Here is a 12,267-nt window from a genome sequence, read left to right on the forward strand (position 1 = left end):
CAAGTAGCGGAATGCTACAGAGGTAAACAAACAATATCATTTGGAAGAGGATTAATAAGTGTTGACATTCATACAAATGAGTAATCCTGTAAACGTAAACAGAATATTTTATATAGATTTTTTTTAATGAAAACTTAAAATCCTGCATTATTTTCCGGACAACCCAATATTTTAATTCGTTTTCTTTGAAATTACTTTGAGTTTTGTTAAAGAATTATTACGCCTGCTCACGTTCCTTTTGGCCGCTGAACCAAAATTTTGCAGTTTTGCCACAAACCATGAATTTTCCACTTCTACTTTTGGAGCTGATTCACTGCTAGTTGCTCTTTGACTAGAAAAAGTCATCATTAGAAACCTACCCGTAATAATCAGTTTCTTTATATGCCCCATTCTGATACCATAGCAAAATACCGATACCAATAAAGAATAGATACTATTTGCCATCACTAACTGCGACAAAAAAGTCACATTTATTTGATTTTTCGGTTCAACAATTTTTTTTTTTTTTTTTTTTTTTTTTAATCGATGAATAGAAGATTCGTTTTTGTCTTATGTTATTAAGCACTCAAGAAACGGAGCGCAAGTTTTTGAAAGTATTTCTCTTAGAAAAAACCTGTCCAGTTCCGAAAAAACTGAAAATCTGTAGAGAACAAATCATACTGTGAACTAGGATTTCATACGTAAGCTTATTTTATTTTATTTTTTTTTAATATAGAAATATCATGTTTGATGTTGTCAAGCAACAGGGTTCACCTGTCACTGTTTTTCATCAAATATTTTTCGGATCGTGATACTTGGCATGTGACCAGTCTTATCGACAACTGAACATTGACCTGATATCGTATTCAATTGGCTACGAGGTGCTAGCGGAGAAACACAATTCTGTTGATTAGGTATTGACAGTCATTAAGCTCATGCTACCTACTTGATTAATTTTAAGTATCTTAAATTTAGTTCTTCTAGAATCAAGAAGTACTGCAAGTTTCTTCCGATTTTGATGGAGATTTTCTTCTAGAGTATCCTTAAGAAGTTCATCATCGATGGATTTTGATGGATAGTCTTAACTTGGTCATGAAGAAAACCAATGAGATCCGTTCGTTTATTACTTCCACGAGCACTTAGCTTGGTTAAGTGGCAAGAGAAACCTTTTCTCTCATGTGGTTTGACTAATTGAAACTTCGCCTTAGCTGATATTTCATTGAAAGCCCGATTTGATTCCAACAATCCCGCCTTATCTGCCTGAAACGAGGGTTAAAGAAGATTTATTCAGGACATAGAAGAAAAGGGATAGATAAGAAAGACGAGGAAGCTCGCTCGGAAACGAATTCCTCGAGATTCTCTCGGCTTTGGAAGAAGAAAAAAAAGACAGAAACAAGGATAAGAGTGAGATAGACGGGAACGGGAGAGTTAGTGAAGTTCTGGCCGAGTTACATACAAACTCAATTAGAGAGATGAGTGTGAATGGGTGATTGTCGAATGAGATCATCTTGTGACACCAAACGGAACATTTCAACTCCCGCCGATTTGTATCCCCGTCCTTAAAACGACATCAAATCTTTTTTTCTCAGCTCGTTCGCCTCGTCCGGGTCGTACCGTTAAAACACTCGTTCGAGGCGTTTTATCAGAAATTTCTCGGATTCTCGATCCGCCACCCCATAGTAAAGATACGGAAATTATAGCCGGTTAACATTTAGATTATTAATCGGAACGACAGACCTTTTAGCCTTAACCGAAATTCATGGACAAATTTATAAGTCGACTTTAGAAAAGTCACTCTGTCTTATTACTTGACACTGCTTCATCGCTAAGAGTAGGTAAAAGAGCATTGGTGTCATAACTCGTATTCCAAAAAACTAAACCAAAATTTAATAAAGTCACACTCAAAACAATTAAGAATTGAATGTAATATGCAGTCGGATCTGGATATAAACTGCTCAAAAATAAATAAGGATATTTCCAATTTTGTAGTATTTACTATATCTAGCAGTTTTGTTTTATTTTTATTACAAATTGCATTAAAATTTATTATAAATTATTATTAAGTTCACTAATTTCGTGGACCGCTTGACCTATTAATATATTACAATTAATTAAGGTTTTTAGTTGAGATAAAAAAGTCAATGGCACGATCGGGATTCGAACCCACGATCTTTGGCTTGATACGCCGCTGCTCTACCACATGAGCTATCGTGACCTCGATCTACTCGACACTGAATCGAAGAGAAATACATGACAGTTGAAAAATGGCAAAAAGGAGGGAACATTCAAAAGGTGCGGTTGAGATGAGAAGTTGGTGTCCGAGTGGATCGAGGTCACGATAGCTCAAATGGTAGAGCAGCGGCGTATCAAGCCGAAGATCGTGGTTCGAATCCCGCTCGTGCCATTGCCTTTTTTATCTCAACTAAAAACCTTAATTAATTGTAATAAGTTATTATGTTTTTTCCTGAAGGAAAATTTAATTAACAAAATAAAAGGTTTTATTTAATATTTTTGTTTATTGGATACAATAATTTTTTAAACAATTAATACTGTGTATAATGTCCTCTTTTAGCTAAAACCTCTATGCACCTGTTAGGCATACTGTTAATAAGGTTTCATAATTTAATAAGGAAAATTATTGCATAGATGTATCAACGCTGCACTCAGCTGTTGTATGTCAATTGGCTGATGGTGATCGAAAGCCTTCTCCGCAAAGCATCCCTATGTACTCAATGGGATTCAGGTCTGGAGACAATGGGGAAGGGGCGGATGGGAAATTCTCATATTTTCTAAACGTTGATGAACAAGGCATAGTCGTCCAGAAATCGAAAATTCCTACCAATGAGATCCCTGGTTTGAGGGATGTATTCCTCGATAATGTCTTGGGCATAATGGATTGCGGTGAGGTTGCCTTCAACAATTTGGCCTCCAGTGCAAATCCTTTCCCAGACACGACACCGCCTCCTCCAAACTGCACTGAAGGGAGGACGAACCGGGGCATTGTACCCATCCCCCTGTTCTCGGTAGACTCTTCGGCGCCTGCTGTCACGATACAGACAGAAACGCGACTCATAAGTAAACATAAAAGCCTTCCAATTGGTGTTCCGTTCTACGCATTCTCTGCACCATAATCTCCTGAGTTGTCTGGCGAATTACGAATCGTTTGTGTTGATAAAGATTTTGCCAAAACATCTTGTACTTTACTTAAGATATTTCCGTCCTCCCTTAGCGTCGTATTGCGCTGAGGATCAATTACCAGGCCTTCTATTGGCACTTCCAGTCTCTCGGAATCAGGTTAAAGGCCTGGAGCCTTTCGACCGCCTTTCCATGTTTAAAGAGAATGCAACTGGATTAAAATGGAGAAAAGGCCAGAAAAGGTTGTTTACAAAATGAGTAATCCTCATGTTTACTATTCTTAAGTAAATCTGTGATTAAAAATGAAGATTAACATTTGTTTGTTTTTATTTTGTATTTTGTGTTTTGTTTTATCCAACTAACAAGAATATTGGTTAATTTAATTAGAAGTAATAGAATAAGAATAAATTACAAATATTCCTATTCATTTTTGAGCAGTTTATTTGGCTAAACTAGGCTATTCCCACATTCCCGAGTGCACAGCATTACACAATAATATAAATTTCAACGAAGAATATGAATTAATAAAATTAATCGTGAAAAAATTGAATAATTTTGTGGTATTAATGCAAATAAATGTATTTTAAGCAAATTAATAACTATTGCATGAACGTTTTGGTCTGTCTACCCAAAAATGATCAGAATAGATCAAATTTCAGGTTCATTACCAGGTAGTACACGAGAAAATAAATTCTCAAATGTCATTTACATACTATTAAGCTGGTTTTATTTGTATAAATAATCAGGTTTGATGAATAATTAACCGATTATTAAATGCATCTAATTTTCCAAGGAAATTCCTTCGTTTCCGATCATTTTATCTGCTCCCCTCTCTTGTGTTCTATCAGACGCGTTTCGGCATCTCGCATTCTCCAGTGGTAGATTTTGCTGTCTAGCCCGCGCCCTGCTTATATCCTTTACTATCGGAAAATAGCTAGCTGAAACAAATATAGGAGTATCATGTCAGATAGCCAAGCAGCCATCAAAGCACTAAGCTCAAATACCATTAGTTCAAGGATGGTGCTGAACTGCAAAACCAAACTAAATATATTAGGTATGCAGAATAAAGTCAGCCTCTGCTGGGTCCCAGGACACATAGGAGTAGAAGGCAACGAGAAAGCAGACACCCTTGCAAGGAAAGGGGCTGCCACACCGCTGATAGGGCCCGAACCCTTCTGTGGTATAGGAATCCACACTATTAACGAATATCTCAGACAGAAGGACAAAAAGAATATGAGTGAACTTTGGAATTCACTTATTGGACATAGACAATCCAAGAATCTTCTAACCAATTTTGGCAAGAAAGAAATCACAGAATGTGTCAAAGGAAGCAGGAATAGACTGCGAATCCTAACAGGATTCCTGACAGGACACTGTAGATTAAATGGACATCTAAAGAAAATTGGAATAATCCAAGATGGCACATGTAGATTCTGCAAGGAAGCAGAAGAGACACCAACACACTTACTAACAAACTGCGGAGCTACATTAGCCCGCAGGAGGAAGTGTTTTGGGATGTACAATGTGACCATAGAAGAGCTTCAACCACTGAAACCGGGCCTATTAATCAAGTTTCTTGATGAAATAGGACTCACCGATGTGCTTTAGGCAGGATACAATAGCTCTTAAAGGGCGCAGTATACTATACCCTGAAATTACATCTACATCTACATCGGAAAATAGCGTTACTATCGTCTACGACGTGGGCTAGAGTTAACAGGAGTGTACGACTTGCGCACCGAACCAATATTGGTCTGTGAAATCTACACCATTATCTTTTCTTAAAATGTTAGGCTTTATAGCAAATCTTCAGCGTGTATTCCTTAGATCTTGGCTTTTCCTCACCCAAAATAGAAATCTTGAACTACTCGCATCAACAAAGGGCAACATCCTGTTTGTTCCTCTTCCTGGCAATATCTGCATAGTCTGTTGCGTTCATGCAGCATCATTCTCGTTCTAACACGTCCTAGGTTTAGTTTTTAGGTAGTTCTGCCCTGGAATATATTCCCATTAATCTGAGAATTTATTCTAAATTCATTGTCTGATGGATCGACGTTTTTGGTAATTTGGTTTGCCGCACAAGGGTTCGTGACTTATTTTCCATGAACAGGTGGTTTTATTGCACTATTTTTGATAAATTTATTGGCCTCCCCGGTGCCCCACTGCCTTGTTTTCTCTTGTAACCAAACAAGGGTAATTCGTTGTTGTCCTCAATGTCTGGCCGGGCTTTTGTGCAACCCAACGGCACTGAACTTTACTACAGATGAAGTAAAAGGTAGACTTTAATGCCGCCTGGCTGTCTGATGCTAGATAGCTAGATTTTGTTAATAATTCCCAGCTTTTTTTAAGCTAGCCCAACATTGACAGTGAGTTCAATAGAGTCCAATAATCAACAGTCATGACTGGAAAAAAAATCATCACCATTAGACCTCATACTAACACCACCGAACTTGGCTAGAAACACTACCAAGAGTTAATTTCCCACTTATTTTGTTTACCTTATTCTTGTAATATTATAAGCAATAACCTTGTTGTTTGCTGCCTAAATTGTTTTTTTTTTCCAAACATCCAGGTCTGCCTATCCTCGCTGGTTTCACTTCAAGCCGTTTATTATTCCGACTTTTTGAGAATTCGACTAGGGTTATAAGCAGGGCGAGGCAAGTCATACATCCCCAAGGCTCCATACAGCAATTAATCATAAAATTGTAAAATTCATGAATTGTCCTTACAAGAAGTGAACAATTAAATGTTAATTTTCGACATTTATTCACGACGACGGCGAGGTCATAAACCTGAATTTTGGCCGTTTCTAACCATACTAATTATTCTCTCTGTTTTTATCAGACATGTTTCAACACTTCGAAATTTTAAATATTTGATCATGGTTATAAGCATGGCGAGGCAGGATAAATTTCCCCCCTTGCTGAATACAGGAGTGTACCAGTTAATTGTAAAATTTTAGGCGATCTGAAAAATTTATAATTGTTGTTTTTATAAGAAGCGAACAGTTAAATGCTAAGTACAATTACAAGTACAAGTACAAAACATGTACTTCCTGGTGAACGACCAATCTGGCATATGTTTGCAACATTGTTTTAAATTTCTTTGAGTCAACTTGAAGCGAAAGCCAAGCTTATCTAAATTTAAAATTGAGATTTCAAAACAATGCATGTTTCAAAATTGTCAAAACGTCGGGGTTTCAAATTAAAGGTGGGAATCGCCTACTTTCCCTGCCATTTCACGTCCCGCTCGAAGAATTAAAAAAAATCTGGCTGCCATAAAAAATTAAATCAAAATAAAACTTAGATAATGTTTTTGGTGGAATGCGTACGCATGCTTGAGGAGGTAGATTTATTGTCGCGATAGAAAAAGGACTGCCAAGGAGCTGAGCATTATATACGGAGTCAAACCGGTAATTATCCACCGTTTTCTTTTCATCTTTTTCACTGGGCTATTTCGAATCACTCGGCCCGTTGATCTTTAATTCCGGGTGACAATTAGGCGAAAATCTGGGGAGGAAAACCTAAAGGTCACACATTTAAAAAAAATATCTGTCCTAAATATTTCATTTTTAACTTTAATTCGCTTTTTAACATTGAGACGTTTCAGGACGAGCACCGGCCTTGTCGTCCGTGGTTCGACCGTCTGCAGGACGTTCGCCGGACTCGAGAGGAAGCAGATCGACGTCTGTAGAAGACACCCAGAGCTGACGATGGCAGCGGTGCAGGGCCTGGCGACGGCCGTCAAAGAGTGCCAGTTCCAGTTCCGTTGGCATCGCTGGAACTGCTCTTCGCTTATGACCAAAAACAAAAACCCACATACCAGCTTCATTTTAAAAAGAGGTACAAAGAATTACAATTTTTTTTATCTTATCTGGTAGAAAGTAGAGGAGTAAGCCAGTGCCAAACGATACACCAAGCTACCAAGTGCTGCTAATCTTTATTATCCATATAAAAATATAATAAAAATGCCCAAAGATTAGTATGTCCGAAATATCGTGATCTAGCTCGATCAAAATTCTACTCATACTGTTATAAGAAAATTAAATTAGTAATAAAAAATTGACTGAATTTTTTTTTAATTCGGGCTACTGTTTTTAAAATTTTATGAAAAGCAATTAGAATACTTCTGCTATGGTATTTCTTGTTTCATTATTACACCTAAAATCTATTGGGTTGTCCGGAAAAAATGCAGGTTTATGGTTATAAAATAAAAAACAATTAGCTAAATGATTTTAAACATTTTTTTATTGATGAAAATACCCTCTGGCACACTCATTATATTTCTTCCAACGAGATGTCCACTTTTCTACACCATCTGAATAGAATTATGAGTCTTTATTATTAACAAATTCTGTCAACGCATTTTCTAACGACTTTTGATCAATCAATTTTTTATATTGTAAAACGTTGTCCGAGTGACCAAAGATGGCTTCAACACCGCCTATTTCTGCTGAATTGCTTCAATTTGAAAGCAATATATTTCGGCATGATTGATTCGCCAGGATTCAATACGCTGTAGAAAATCAGCCCAAATGAAGTTCACCAAACAGTCACCATAACCTATTTTTGATAAGTTTGTGGCATTGGAAAATATTGGCTGCGTCTCCTTTGTTGAGCCAATGACCAAAACGTCTGATGTTATCTTAGAGAATCCACTTTAACAATTTACCACAAGTGCCATTTCTAGCCAGAAAAGTTTGTTTTTATTTCGGCAAAGAAGTGATGCGCCAAATTTCATAACGATGATTTTTTTCATGGACGTTGAAAGATTCTGTGCAAGATCTCGAACAGTCGTACTGTGATTTTCTTCGGCCAAAGCTCGCAGAACAGCATCATCTAGGGAAGAAGTCTTTCCACGGCCTTCTTTGTCTTCAAGGCTAAAGTCTCCTATGATCCGCTCAGCCCAAAGGAAGCCGGCCAAACAGTTACCATCACCTTTTTTGATGAGTTAGGGAATTTGGAAATGGGCTGCTTTTCCTTTGTCGAGTCGCTGTGAGCACGTCGAACGTTATCGTAGAAAATACATTTTTCAACAAGTAACGATTCTAGCCAGAAAAGGTTCGTTTGAGTTTCGGCAAAGAAGTGATGCGCCAAATTTCATAGCGATGATTTTTTTCGTGGACGTTTAATGCAAGAGGAACCCAATATTCTAGCTTTTTTCACCTTTCCAATTGTCTTAAGGTGGCCGCTGTGCTAACTGAAAGATTCTATGCTGGTTCTCGAACAGTCGTTCTGGGATTTTCTTCGGCCAAAGCTCGCAGAACATCATCATCTAGGGAGAAGTCCTTCCACGGCCTTCTTTGTCTTCAAGGCTAAAATCTCCCTCTCGAAATTTTTTAAACCATCTCTGAACGGTGGTCACTCACTCTGCCACTTTATTAATTTTTCTGGCCATTTGGGCACGGTTCTGACCGAGTTTAAATTCCTAAAGTTATGCGAAAAACACGCTTGATATATAGTAAAGACTAAATTATTCCCAAAAAATGAAATGCCACTGACATAAAGAAACATTTTTGTTTGGGAGAGGATTAAAAAGTGTACCACAAGTAACAATTCTATTCAGAAAAGGTTCGATTATGTTTCTACAAAGAAGCATTGCGAAAACTTCAAAACTATTGCTGTTTTTGGTGGTCGTTTAATGTATGAGGAATTTAATTTTCCAGCGTTTTAACCTGTTCAATTGCCTTAACGTGGTCAGCGACGGCCGATTTGCTTACTGAAAGATACTCGGTAAGATTTTCTGGCATTTTCTTCTCAGAACATCATCATCTAGGAAAGAAATCGTTCTACGACCTTCTTTATCTTTAAGGCTAAAGTCTCCGCCTTGAAGTTTTTTAAATATCGCTAAACCATCTACGAGACTTCGTTAATGTTTCTGGCCGTTTGAGCACCGTTCCGACCGAGTTTAAACTCGTAAAATTATGCGAAAATCACGCGTTGACATCTTAGAAATCATCATCTTAGAAAAGACTGAATTATTCCCAATAACGAAATGCTACTGAGGCTACAAATATTTTTGTTTGGAAGAGGATTAAAAAGTGGTGACATTCCTAAAAAAGAATAATCTATCAAGCATAAATAGTTTATGATATAGAGAGGTAATTGAAAGAAAACATAAAACTTTGCATTATTTTCCGGCCAACCCAATATTTACAATGTAAACTACAGTTCGTCTATGTTTTGATATGTTAAAAGTGTAAGTTACTCAATAATTAAGCCATATCGTACCTAAACAATACAGAACTGGCACGAGGTTACGAAGATATTGAGAAGAAGGAAGAGAACAATCTTGCGCATATCAGACGGTGAAATCAAAGCGAGTCCGAAGCTGAGGAAGAGAGCGCGAAGAACACATCCACTAAAAAACAAGATGTAATAGTGGACATTTACATAAAATTACTGTCGGGACAAGCTTACTAAATCTCTTTATTAAACTACTTCACATTTTTATCTCTGTTCTTCTCTTCCTCCTCATCACGCGTTGTTTTTGACGTCTTACGTTGTGTAAGACTGCAAACCATCTAGTCCTTACTGCTCTTTCCCAATTCCTTGTTTTTTGTAGGATTCTCCGGACAAAGGCGGAATTATTGAAGTCTAAACTGCGATTTCCAATGTTCAATCAGCGCTGCCATAAAGATCACATGGCGCGTTCAAGGAATGAAATTGGCGGAACGAAAGTCTTTTAAGGAGTGCTACCGTAAGGATGTAATTATGGTTGTTTATAGAAGTTCTTAGTCGCGAGGCGGTTGTTGAAGTCCAGGTGCAATTCCTCTGTAATTGATAACTCCTTTTCTTCTTATTTCTGCCCTCTCGACCGTCCATGTTTTCTTCCTTTTGGCTTCATCCAGGAATGCGGCCTTGTTCAACAGCCTTGAGATCTCTGACACCCTTTTCTCTTTCTGGAAAACCCTTTTTACAAGAACAGAGCGTTTTTCTTCGCAACTTTCAAAATGCAGTTTTCGTGCAGTCAAATTTAGCGTATAGTACCAAATAAGCAAATGAAAGTGCAAAACAATCATGCTGAGGCTGCTCACGTTTATTAAATACGCATGATTATAATGTTGGCAATCAGAAAATAGGAAAAAATAAATGTCGTAAAGTACATACATTATTCACTATTATGTCAACAAAACTAAACTAAAAAAACTTTATTCGTTTATTTTAAGGAGGAGAAAATATTCTGTTCAGTTTCTAATAGTGAATTTAGGTGCCCAACATTCCCAACTGTGAATCCCGTTTATAATTTTTACACAATTTTAATAACCCCATGACTGTAAGAAGTAACAGCTTAAATTTTCACTCCTACAATAATGATAATGCAGACAAAAAGTACTGGAGAAAAGTTTAGCAATATCGACAAGAGAGAAAATAATAAGGGGCTTCAAACTTTGCCCAGTAACACCCCTTCAGATACCGGAATTCCTTGGTAGTAAAGGAACATACAAAACCCTAATGATCGGCAGTAATTTTGTTCTAATTCCAACATTATAAAGTCCGTACCATTTTATGGTTGACACTATCACATGCTCTCTTTAAATGAATAAAGTATGCATAAGATTTTTCTATTTTTTAGCATAAAAAAGAGACTAATCCTCATATAAATATGTTATCATTCATCATCCTCTTCCCTTCGTGAAGTCCATTTGCACGACTGGTAAAACAGTGATCCTTAGCCTATGCATTTAGTCTTTCATAGATAATATTGATGAATATCATTTTCGTAAGACTTTTCAATATGCCATGTTACAATGAGAGGCAAAAAAGTGGCGACCCTTAATATTTTTAATTAACACTTAGACGATCCTGCATTGATTATCCTTCGATAATATTTGTTTTAAAGAATGAGAGGTAAAAAAACAGATAGAATCTTCCACTTGAGTTTTAAATTTTTTAAATTGGATCTTTGTTGGTTTTCTATAAAACTTTTTTCTAACGTTTCGGTGGTTTGATTTTTGTAAGTTGTACCATTTTTAAATTTCAAATTTGTTTGAATGATTGTTTTAATCGATACAGATTCAACTAGTACCATATAATTGTTGAAAAATGGAAAAGTCAGCTATGTGGCCAGGATGTTTAACGTTCCCAGAAAAAATTGCCCAAAGGGTCTTCCATCGCTACCAAAATCCTGGAAAGCATGGATCAGAGATATGATCGTTTTGTTGTTTCGAATGTACGCCGCATTCGAAATTCTACCGCTGTTGAGATCAAATGAAATCTTCAACAAGTTAGTTAATGTCAGTTTACGTAAGGCGAAGACTTTCAGAAGCTAGATTAAGGCGAGAAGGCCTGCCACTAGTCAAGAACATCTGGCAAGGCACAGTACAGCTCGAATAGGACTGAAATCTTGTTTTCGGATGAATCAAGGTTTTGTGAGGTCGTCTGACTGCCGACAGAGGGTTGGAGAAGAACAGAATATTGATATATCCCTGCAACATTTTCACTCCGGAAAAGCTATGGTTTGGGCAGGCATTTCTATTGAAGGTCTCACAAACTTCATCTTCATTAAGTGCGAGAAGGCCTGCCACTAGTCCAGAACTTCTGGCAAGGCGGAGTACACCTCGGGTAGGACTGAAATCTTGTTTTCGGACGAGTCAAGGTTTTGTGAGGTCGTCTGACTGCCGACAGAAGGTTGGAAAAGAATAGAATATTGATATATCCCCGCAACATTTTCACTCCGGAAAAGCTATGGTTTGAGCAGGCATTTCTATGGAAGGTCTCACTAACTTGATCTTCATCGAGGAGAATAACAGGAGAGCGATACATCCTCGCAACATTTCCACTCTGGAGCATTTAGTCACTTTTGTTTAACATTCTCATGTCAAAAATCAGTCTTTCTTATGTTCTTCATTTATTTTTCCAACTGCATTCTAATTTCATCACTGAAGATAAATTTTTCATTCTTTAAGCAGATCAAACCATGTTGGATTATAGGGATTTTACAGCATCAACACCAAACAGACACGTTCCTACTAAGATACCTAATGTGAAAAACTGTATCTTTTCAACAACGTTGTGGACTTTTTTCTGACAGCTGTAGTAAAGCTTCAGTTGTATTTTTAAAATTACAATATATATAGATAGAGAAATATCACAAACCTTTTCTACTATAGAGGGGCATAGCGAGACATTGCGATTTATATTCGATTACAGA

At 37.1% G+C, this 12,267-nt stretch overlaps 1 protein-coding gene across 1 annotated transcript in view; it reads left to right on the forward strand.

The window, feature by feature from the left end:
- Window positions 1-12,267, forward strand: part of LOC106666840 (protein Wnt-10a) — a 40,556-nt gene that overhangs the window by 13,177 nt on the left and 15,112 nt on the right. The window contains exon 2 of the mRNA XM_014394318.2: window positions 6,724-6,956. Coding sequence (XP_014249804.1) covers window positions 6,724-6,956 — 233 coding nt within the window. The remainder of the gene's footprint in view (window positions 1-6,723; window positions 6,957-12,267) is intronic.

The sequence above is a fragment of the Cimex lectularius genome, unplaced genomic scaffold (assembly GCF_000648675.2).
Source record: "Cimex lectularius strain Harlan isolate CLEC.00 unplaced genomic scaffold, Clec_2.1 scaffold2, whole genome shotgun sequence".
Classification (NCBI taxonomy): Eukaryota; Metazoa; Arthropoda; class Insecta; order Hemiptera; family Cimicidae; genus Cimex; species Cimex lectularius.